Source organism: Cydia fagiglandana, chromosome Z (genome assembly GCF_963556715.1).
Source record: "Cydia fagiglandana chromosome Z, ilCydFagi1.1, whole genome shotgun sequence".
In the NCBI taxonomy this organism is placed as follows: Eukaryota; Metazoa; Arthropoda; class Insecta; order Lepidoptera; family Tortricidae; genus Cydia; species Cydia fagiglandana.
In genome coordinates this window covers 31,788,725-31,800,541 of record NC_085959.1, presented here as the reverse complement: position 1 = coordinate 31,800,541, position 11,817 = coordinate 31,788,725, and the positions used below count along the sequence as shown (strand labels likewise).

At 38.5% G+C, this 11,817-nt stretch overlaps 1 protein-coding gene across 1 annotated transcript; it reads left to right on the top strand.

The window, feature by feature from the left end:
• Positions 1-1,981: 1,981 nt before the first annotated feature.
• LOC134678453 (uncharacterized) lies at positions 1,982-9,381 on the top strand. The gene is made up of 5 exons (XM_063537027.1): positions 1,982-2,119; positions 6,218-6,356; positions 7,179-7,331; positions 7,951-8,102; positions 9,139-9,381. Exons 1-5 carry the CDS (start codon positions 2,010-2,012, stop codon positions 9,335-9,337), a joined length of 753 nt encoding a protein of 250 aa, XP_063393097.1. The 5' UTR covers positions 1,982-2,009; the 3' UTR covers positions 9,338-9,381.
• The last annotated feature ends 2,436 nt before the right edge of the window (positions 9,382-11,817 follow it).

The following is an 11,817-nucleotide window of genomic DNA, read 5'->3' as shown; positions in this document are numbered from 1 at the left end:
GTGTGCTAGATTAAGTTAATTACCTAAACATTAATGCCGTTAAACAATTAACGAATAGTAGCGAATAACGTATGTTAATGAATTCATGAATAACTAAAACATTGTGCTATTACTGTATGTAAAACTGGGATATAAAGTAAGTTATCTTATTTACATTTTATTTGGCCAAAAATTTTGTCTTACGGAATAAATATATGTAAGTATATTAATAATTTATTAAGAATTGTTTTGATTTTTATACCCCCTTCAGATGTATTATGTTCTAAGTAGGCAAGTACATTATTTGCTCAGGTACGTACCTACTTAATTCCTTCTAAAACCGCTCTTTAAATAGATTATAATACTTATATGGACTATATATATGAGAAAGAAATCCCCGACAAGGAACTAAGTATGGGCAATTATTGGGCAGTGAGAAGACACTTGATCCTGGCTTCGGACAAACTCGGCTCCGTTCGGCTCAGTATTGTTCCGAGCAATTATTAGGGTCGACACGACTTAAGGTTCCTTTGCGTGCACGACCACAACCCTAAGTAGCCGAAAGGGATAGTGCCATAAATAAAAAAAGCATGATTCGTCCCTAAATCGCTGTCAAACTTCGGTTTTGTAGGAAGTTGGTAGAAAGTGTCCTTTCTGTACGGTAGTAGGTACTATTATTTATTCTGTGATATGAGTGAGCGCTGGGGCCAAACTGGTTTGCAGCTATAAGGACTTTCTTTTGCAGTTGGTTTGGTACTGAAAGCTGCAAGACCTGTTGCCTGCCTACATCTTGACAGGCGGTTTGCATGGATCCCGTGACTCGCCGCAGTCCACACTAAATACGAATACTTTAACCGTGGACTTTGACAAGCTTTTAGGTCATCATTCGGGTAGGTACATGAAGTTTCGTCTACGGTAAAAGCATCCATTAAAACCAATCAGGTTTTCTTTTCCTTTATAGCCTATTACCCCAATGCACGGGTAACATAAAGCGGGGTAATTTAGAAACACCAGAACCACAAAGCTAATTAATCAAACTCTTGTCCTACTTTTTTATAACACATACGCTCTCGCAATATTTTACAAGGCATCTCGTTTACTGCTGCTTCAGAAGGAAGTCCTTTTAATTTAGTAGGTAAATATTTATTTGCAATTTTCAAAATTACCCTGTTTCTAAGTTACCCGTAACCCGGAAGTTAGTTATAAGGTTAATTAATTGGCAATTTACCTTTCTTGTATTTAAATCAATGCTGTCAGATTTAAAAATCCAATAGCAAAATGTTATTTGAGTCAACCTCAGAAAATAAATATGTCTGCGGTCTAATTGCCAAGACCTATACAAAATGTATTTACAGAGTCGTGGCTATTAGAGTTAAGTATATATTCTCGGAGAGTGACCTATTTAGCATGGTAGATAACGCTATCAATAATCGAGAACGAAAAATACTTGCGGCCAAGGCATAAGAATTTCGGTATTCCTATCGGGGGAGTCCCGCTCGCCACCGAGGTACACCCTCCTCGATAGATGCACGGCGCAGTGAATATACTCCCGCTTCCAAAGGTAGTTTCCTATAATTATTTGTAGGGCGCGAATTGTAATAGGTACCTACCCTACTACCTTCGTCGTCATCACCTGCCTGAAGGATAGGTACGAGTATCTACGTCCCGGCTGTTCCACATGCTTCTCTTATCGCCCCCTCGCTAGCTCAATGAGGGCTTCACAGACACCTTTGCGTACATTCCGAAAAACTCATGGTACCCAGGGTTCGAGCCCAGATCTTACTTCATTCGGTTTTTTTATCAGATTAACTTCAGTCGTAGTGGATTTATAGATAAACCACAACGAGTAAACAGATATATTACATAGGTAGGTAATTAAGCTGATTAATTATGATTTGTTGAGATCTAAATCACGATCGGCATTGATTTTTAATACTTAAAACTATGATAAAACCTTTAGTATCGCTACAAGGGTTCGTATAAATGAAAAAAATCGAAGATAAGTGTCGCAGTTGTCATTAGCGTAAGTAATGATGTACAAGAAGTATACCGCGTTGGTGCTAGCGCTGGTGGTCCTGGCGGCGGAGGCTACCACCGCCCCGAAGCAGCTGTTGGCGCCCCTGCTGCTGCAAGCCCAACAGTAAGTCCAAACTTTCTGTTTCAAAGCAGGACACAGGCGAAAAGTGCAGGCGGGCTCGAAATGCCTGACTGATAATAAATTCATAGATAAAAGGTTACGAACAACTGGTATTAAAAAAATAAAGCGTAACCTGTTAGAGTCAGACCAAGAAAAGTCTGCAGCGGATTTGATAGCCCACGCAGTGCACGCGTTAAACTTCTATGAAATTATGACGTATAAATAACACCTACACTGCGTGGGCTATCAAATCCGCTGCAGACTTTTCTTGGTCCGACTATAGCAGTTCAAGTATCAGTGCCCATGTACCTATAATACTGAACTCACTGTTATTTAATTTAATATCTTTATAAATAAATTACAGTATATTCCATTCCATTATAGGAATGCATGGGCCAAATTCGACAAGTACAACTGTCAGATTTCGCATCCACGTCAAATCAACAGTTGATTTTATAGCATACTGAGTGTTGATTCTACGGTGGATAATATCATTTGGTACAACCAAAACTCCACTCTGAACAGGGTGGTTCGGTTTGGTTTGCTTGTCACCCTAACTGTGGTTTGTTAATGTCAAATTTTGACATAGTACGTATTCGAGAACTTATGATTTTTCCCGCATCAACGGGAGATCACGATACGTCACACGTCGCTTGTCGAATAGGGGTCCATATTGCATGTGTACTGTACAGTTTACAAATTAATTCATAGTTAGTATTATCTATGATTATATTAAATAAACAGAAAGACCGTTTACAAAAACACAAAAAAATTGTACATTTATGATTGTTCTTCATAGCAATTAAATTGTAAGTGTATTAATTCATATTTAACATTATTATTTAATTAGTAGCGCCTTGTCATTTCCTAGCTGCATCACAGCAAATGCTGAGCCCCTCCCCTTTGTCACACTATATTGTTATGTCTTTAGATTTAATAGTAGTAATCTATTGTAAAATGTGCTCGTAATTGTTGCTGCTCTTGTGCCTTAATTATCGATGCCTTTGTTTTTTTTCTTGTATGTGCGTGACAAGAAAATAGTTATTCCATTATACCTATTTATTAAATCACGTCTTATGAGTAGTAAAGGTACCGTAAAACGGGGTGAGTAGGTTTCGCGGAGAGAGTTGGGTTATGAATGGGGAGAGAAGGTTTGAGAGGGGGTAAAAAGGGATTTTAAGGCTACTGCTACAAAAATAATGTATTCCAATTTAAAATGGGGCTATAGTAATACGCATAAGTAATAAAAAAAATCGATCCAACAATCTTCCAAAATCACCTTTGTATGAAAAACCCTCTCACCCCAAATACGAGGCACTACGGAGTGAGGTGGGTTTTCCTCTTTATCGTCAAAGTTATGGAATGGAACTACCCAAAATACGAAAATGGAACGACACAAAATAATATAAATAGAGTAAGATCAATATGTGAGCAATAAACTATTCTTATTCTTATTCAAAATAAAATACAAACTAAAATACAAACGTCCGAACCACTTATTATATACACCATTCAGTTTTCACATGTAAAAATAAAATTTTATTTACGAGGTTTGAAAGTCAAATTTCACCCAACTCACCCCATTTTACGGTACTTATGATAGGTACACTACTGCGACAATATTCTCATAGATCACAGATTAGATCTATGATAATACCTATTGCAAACGGGCGTAGATAAGTGGCTACCTAAAAGTAAAACTTGATAAGAATCTGTTTATAATGTTTTTTAATGCTACTAAGGGTATCGAATACAAAATTATAGAATACGATTAGGTACGAAAGATAAATAGTTTCGATAACGAAATAATTATCAAACTTAAGCAATAAGCTAAACTCTTCTAAGTACTTAATTACCTTACCTACCTATACCTAGCCATTATTTACACACAATTCGCTTAATTAAGTACGAGTAGGTAGGTACCTATTATACTTACGAAATTAATTGCTAGAGAGACTAAAGAGAAACTGAATATAATTCTAGACATCGAAGGTAAGGTACCTCTCTCTTGACCCACTTATTGTCATCTCTGATAAAAGGGACATTTTACACTCAAAAAGCGGAATTTAAGCGTTGCGAGGGTTTTAAGCCACGGCAGCTAGAGGAAACAATTAGTGCATTAAACATTTATCATTTATAATATAGGTATACACGTACAACGTGTAAATTCAAGGGCAAGCCAAGCGGTAGTTAGCTTAGGATCTAAAAAGTATATTGAGATAACTTTTGCTTACAAATAATTCGCCCGCAATGTATAGCAAATAACACACAAGTTACGAGATACGAGCATTTTATGCGTTATGTATGGTATGTACCTATGTCATGTCATGTTATGTCTCGTAACGTAATGATGTAGTACAGGGGCCAAATTCGACACGTACAACTGTCAAATTTCGCATCCACGTCAAATCAACAGTTGATTTTATTGCATACTGAGTGTTGATTCCATCAACGGTGGGTCATATCATTTGGTACAACCAAAACTCCACTCTAAACTAAGGGTGGTTTGGTTTGGTTTGCTTGTCACCCTAACTGTGGATTGTTAATGTCAAATGTTGACATTGTACGTATTCGAGAACTTATGATTTTTCCCACATCAACGGGAGATCAACACGATACGTCAAACGTCGCTTGTCGAATAGGGGTCCTGAGTGTTGATTCCATCAACGGTGTATAATATCATTTGGTACAACCAAAACTCCACTCTAAACTAAGGGTGGTTTGGTTTGGTTTGCTTGTCACCCTAACTGTGGATTGTTAATGTCAAATGTTGACATTGTAAGTACGTATTCGAGAACTTATGATTTTTCCCACATCAACGGGAGATCAACACGATACGTCAAACGTCGCTTGTCGAATAGGGGTCCAGGCTCGGTAAATATTCAACAATTATTTACTGGATCATAATTAAGTGTAGATTTATTCAATAACAAAACTTATACAAACTATTATTAAAATTAAGTATAGACTAAATAAATTAAAACTAAAACTAATAAAATAAATAAATAAATAAAACTTACCCACCTACCTTAGATCCCCCAGATCTGTCCCCTGCGGAAGTGTGCCCATAAGGCTGGCTACATTCCCACGCTGAATAGCTATGCCTATTCTTTGGCCTAGGAATGAGCCAGCCCTAGGGTCACCCGTCGTTTCCAACAGTCTTTTTTTAAGGTCTTTAAAAAGGTTGTGGGCGTCACGACACCACGGCCCCAGGGTCTCTACCGCGAACGCCGCAAATATGTGGTTGTTTGTAAGACCAGCATATTTGCGGCGTTTTAGGGTTTCAGCCGCTGCTGCCGCGCCGCCAGCTCTCTGAGACGTGGCGACTAGATGCGACAAGTGTAGATAACTTAAAAAAAACTCTACTTCTACTAAGATTCTTAATTCATGATTACACGGGACAATTAATATGTCCGGTTCGATTTATAGCTCATATTGGATTTACACATTGTATACTTAAAATTCATCTTACGATTCTTCATAAATATATGACGAAACTCTAATTTTGTATAAAATTACTTTGAACTCTTGTACCTTTCCCTCTTTCTTTCTTTTTTTTTCTTATTTTTTGTTGTGCCTTTTCTGGCTTGATGAAAATTGGTTGTACCTAGGTACTTATGTACCGTAAAATGGGGTGAGTTGGGTGAAATTTGACTTTCAAACCTCGATAAAATTTTATTTTTACATGTGAAAACTGAATGGTGTATGTAATAAGTCGTTCGGACGTTTGTATTTTAGTTAGTATTTTATTTTGGGTAGTTCCATTTCATAACTTTGACGATAAAGAGGAAAACCCACCTCACCCCGTAGTGACTCGTATTTAGGGTGAGAGGGTCTTTCATACAAAGGTGATTTTGGAAGATTGTTGGATCGATTTTTTTTATTATGCGTACTTATTACTATAGCCCCATTTTAAATTGGAATACATTATTTTTCTAGCAGTAGCCTTAAAAACCCTTCTCACCCCCCTCTCAAACCTTCTCTCCCATTCATAACCCACCTCTCCCCTCGAAACCTACTCACCCCGTTCTACGGTACTCGCACGCTGCAAAAGTCTTACATTTTTAAAGTTATAAATTAATGATACGTTGTTCGTACTAGGGAGAAATTCACCGACCTCGGCATAACGGCGACCGTGAACGACTATGTCGACGAGACGATCAGTATGCTGGTGCCGCACATCCAGAACTTCGGCCTCGACCCCATGCAGCTGCCCGACGTCGAGGAGGGCTTTGAAGTGGTTCGTTTTTTTTATGATTTTGGCGACCGTCTTGGCCTAGTGGCTACAGGGCTATAACCGCGAAAATCGAAGTTCGCAAATTGCGGGGATCTTTCTCTTTTACTCCAACGACGGTGTAATTAGAGTGGTAGAGAAAAATCCCCGCAATTTGCGAATTTCGGTTTTCACGGTAGCCCCTCAGAAATCGAACCTTCGGTGCAAATATATAGTAGTTTGTGTTACAAAGGATCAAAATGATATATCGTCGGGTGACAAGCAAAAGTCACTAACTAACACCATTGAAATTATTGGACAATAAACCTCCAATAAACCGTGTTACAAGTGTAATAAAGTGCATTGTTACTTTAATTTATTGATAGTACTTAGTGACTTTTGCTTGTAAAAAACGAATATTATTTCATCTTTTGCGTTAACACGGATTCAAGTGTAACGCAAAAGATGAAATAATTTTGACACCGTCGACACATACCGCTTTTCACATCTACTATGAGGGAATTATGATGCTTAAACAGATTCTTCTTCTTCTTCGCATTATCCCAGCATTTTTGCCACGGCTCATGGGAGCCTGGGGTCTGCTTGACAACTAAACAACACAACAACATATATGTATATATATATGCCTTAAACAGATTATCTATAAGCTAAAAAAATGCAAAAATATGTAAACATACTGTGCTAGAACAGAAAAGTGTTACTTTGATCCCTCCTAGCAGGGAAGAAAAGTGCCACTTTGATTCCTCCTAGCAGGGAACAAAAAGCTCATTTCCGATTAGGTGGTGTGAAAACATAATTTTGTTAGTGAGCGTTTCCTTGTGGTTTCAGAGATATCTGCTGATAACATACAGCGCGTGGTTGAAGATCCACGACGGGTACATGTCGGGGCTGGTGAACGTGCAGCGCTCCGGCGACCAGACCGTCAACTACTTCGCCAAGATGCTGCGCGTGCGCGTCGAGCTGCAGTTCTCCGACCTTGAAGTAATAATCCCATCTCATCACATCTTATTATAATTTTGCATTACTCTAAATTAGGCCCTAACGAAAATGATGCGTCCGCCACGTATGGAGTATGGAGATATCTCTTATTTAGGGAAGTATATAATAAAACGCGACAGCTAACTTTTAGCTTTTTAATTTTTAGTTTTAGTTATTTTAATTGTACTTATTTTTAGTTTTATATTCCTGTGAATGTCTTTTAGTAATTTATATTAATAAATAATTCCTCTAACTGATATGATTCTAATATAATTCTGATATCGGTTTGATATTAGTGCGCGCTGCGCGTTCGAATTGGCCTGAAAGCTTCGGCCCCATTCTCACGAGACCTTTTCCAACGCACGTTAAAAGTGTTTGAATAATACAAATGGATACATGTGAATTTATTCACACGATTACGGTAGCGCTTTTTATGAAGCGTTGTTGGATTTTCGACTTTAAGCCTTGGTCGTCAAATCGATATTTCGTCGCGAATTTAGCGTGCGGACAGATTCAAGCGCTTTTTTAACGCGCATGGTAAAAACGCTCGTGAATGAGGCCTTCCCTGGACTTGGTTATGCGAACGACATCAACGGTGTTAAATGGACTTGTTTTATTTCAGTTCTACTACAACTACCTCTTGAAGGTGATGAGGATCGGCCCTACCGGCGGTATCCGCGGGTCACTCGATAGTTTCAAGGTCGTCACTGACATTTTGATCGATTTCAACAACGATGAAATCCATCTCCAACAATTTTCTTTGACTGATATTGGGTTAGTATAATTACATTAAGTAGGTAGTTAGTTACCTAGACTAATGTTTAAAATAACACATAATGCCATCAAAATTGCTACTAATATCTTTAAATCTTTTTTTTTTGCATCCAATATTTTATCTTTTACTTTACATTTTACATGTTAGCTTAAACTGAATTAATAAATAAGTACCAAGCACAAGGCTTTAGACTCTGCCAGCTTCTTCAGTATAAAAAGAAAGGACGCTTACCACGAGGAATTTTGTATACTGACCCGCCTCGCCTGTTCCTATCACTATCGCACGCGCGTAACTAAGCGCGGGGTGTGTTGGGGGGTGGTGGTTGGTGGTGCGGGCCCTATGCAGGGGCTATAATAACCGCGAAAATCGAAGTTCGCAAATTGCGGGCATTTTTCTCCGTCACTCTAATTACGCCTTCATTGAAGTAAAAGAGAAAGATCCCCCCAATTTGCTAATTTCGGTTTTCGCGCTAGCCCCTCTGCTACGTATTGCGTACGAACTAACGTATCAATTTACTTGCATATGCATATTTAATGCGTTGTTAAATGTTTTGAGATATAAGTACGTGCACTAAGACAATTCCCAACTCATGTTGTTTAACACTCGCCTTCGTGTTACCTATTGCGATCTCGACATTCGTTTGTAACGATTACTTTCTGCAGTTGTATCGCGCATTCACTTAATTAAATATGTAAATTATCGTACTTCTGACTAGCAATGTACAAATTGCAGAAATTGCAGAAATGTTCTCGGAAATTTCAGAGAAATTACATGAAAGAAACTTACTAAGTTCTCTGTGAGAATGTTCCCATGAGAACTTTAACGTTTTGTGTAATATATAATATTACACGCCACCTAACAGTAAAGCGGGCAGGCGAAATATTTAAAATGGCATGTAACGTGTCTACGTCGGTCTTGACACGATTAGATTGTTTATTAAATTTAAGTTCCAGAGAATATTTTTCATAGAAGTTTCGCAACTTAAGAAACTTCTCCTCGGTGCATTGCTAGTTCTGACAAAAAATTCCTTTTCAGTCGTCTGCGCGTCCGGCTCACCGGCAACATCCTAACCGACTGGTTGTTGAACCCCACCATCGCCGTGTTCGTGCGAATATTCGACACCATCATTATGAAGGTCGTGGAAGTGAACATCCGCAACGCCATCCACGTCGGCGTCGGCTTCGTCAACTCCAACCTTAAGGCTGTCATCGATTTGCTTGAGTCCTTCAACTAGACCATTTGAATTAGATTAAAACAAATTGATTAGTGGTTCCTAACCTTATCAATATTGTTATTCCAATTTACTTCAAACATTGAATACATGCTATTTAAATACAATTTGGGTGCCTCTGTATTATCCCCATGAACCGGCTTGTTTTGCCTCCTAAGAGGTAAGTACCTACTGAATTCATAACTTCATCATAAGGCGTGGATTCTGATGTGATGCTATGTTATGCTTATGATTTAAATAAATCTTATGTTCAGAAAATATAATAACGCTATTTTATTTTATGCCTACGTCCCCATGATTTTATCATTGCTTAGTTACATAGGCTAAATCAGTTTATAAAGCGCCTGTTATCCTGGTGTCGTAAGTCCCCGCGTACTGAGGGCTTACCGCGAACCACGTTTGACGTGTTGCCTCCGTGTCACACTTGCGTACGAATTTGAAAGTGCGATAGAAAGGCAACACTTCGAAAGTAGTTCGCGGTAGGCCCTCTTTTACAAGTACAAATTAAATGTGTTTCAGTTATGAACTTTTATTGAAAATAAAAGAAAGTTCCGGAAAGGACTTACGAAGGACAGTCGGCTTCCGACCGATGTCACCTTGTTAGGTTCAAAAGTTACAGGAGGCCTACCGCGAACCACGTTCGACGTGTTGCCTCCCTGTCACACGTACGTACGAATTCACAAATGCGACAGAGAGGCAACTTATAGATCGTGGTTCGCGGTAGGCCTTCAGGTCACTTTTTTTTTGTTTCGAAGCTATTATTTCCTAAAATGTTCACTTTATCAACAGTCTAAAAGTGATAATGATAAGGTCACAATGGTCGTAAGCGCCATAGACCCTATTGGTGCTTAAGTAATTTATGCTCTTGGATTATATAAGCAAACTGAGTAGCCATTAACAGGCGTTTCTATGACAGACATCCTATAACATAACATAATTATAACAGCAGCAACGCCCAGTCACATCCCCTCCCGCTCCGACGGTGGCCCGCGCGAATGTTTCTGAGGCGCAATATGGCCCTCAGATAAAAAAGTTTGGAGACAGGGGGTCTCAATGCGTAGGTGACATCGGTCGGAAGCCGACTGTCCTTCGTAAGTCCTTTCCGGAACTTTCTTTTATTTTCAATAAAAGTTCATAAACTTAGAGCAGGGGGCTCTAAGTTTATGTCAATTTCCGCATTTTGAAAGTTATACAAAAACTGAATAGAATTTAATAATAGCGGCCAAAGCAACTGCTACTATATCTACCGTTCTCCTCGGTACGTTTCCTTGTGCATAGTAGGTTCTGCCATTTTGTGGGCTACATCGGTAGCATAAACGACACATTTACGCCTCGTCCCAAAAATCTGACGGCTCCTATGCTGCCCCCTAATAGTTCATGAACGGGACCTATATTAAATCCTGTTGATTTGTAGAGGCTGTATATAGCAATCGACACTGGCTTGAGACATTCTCTTTGAATATAGAAAGCTCAAGTTTGAAGTATGTTCGAATTCAAACTTGAGAATTGTCATTTGTTTCGAATTCATTTCTTTCAACTTCATTTGTTTCATCTTCATTTGTTTCACCTTCATTTGTTTCATCTTCATTTGTTTCGTCTTCATTTGTTTCGTCTTCATTTGTTTCGTCTTCACTTGTTTCACTACTCAACCTTCTCAAATGAATATCGCCTTCTCGAACACTCTCCATGTTTCTACTTCTCATTCTATTTCTTAACATTTCACCTTCTCGATCTTCGTTATTGTTGACTCTACCACCTTGATTTTCTTCCTGTCTATTAACTTCTTTATTTTGTGTTGTGCCTTCCCTAACCGTCTCTTGAACCTCTTCATCTATCTTCCAAAGACCTCTAATGCTTTCATCATTTTCTTCATTTTGATATATTCCTTGCTCGTCTTCATTTATTCTTACATCTCTTGCTCTTACAATTGTTCTCGTTTCATCCACCCATATTTTGTAACCATTTCTGATATAGCCAATCAGAATTCCTTTACTACATCTAACGTCTAACTTTCGTACACCAGAGTTTATTTTATAAAAGGCTGTTGAACCAAATCTTCGTATATGCGATACGTTTGGTTTGACGCCGAACCACATCTCAGCTGGAGTTTTGTCTTTACCTTCGGTGGGGCTTCTATTTATTAGGAAGCTGGCAGTTATGAGTGCTTCGCCCCATAGGTAGTTTGGAACACGTCCGTCGAATATTAATGCTCTAGTTCTTTCTAACAGGGTTCTGTTCAGTCTCTCGGCTTTTCCATTCAGTTGCGGCGTATAGGGTATTGTTAAATCTAGAATTATCCCTTTAGAGTTGCACCAAGACATTAGATTATTGTTCGAGTATTCGCGTCCATTATCGCATCTTATTTTTCTCACTTTTGTATTGAAATGATTTTCCGCTAAAGTCACGAACTGTTTTATTTTATCAAAGGCTTCACTTTTAAAAGTAATTAAATAAACGACACAAAAATGTGTAAAGTCATCTAG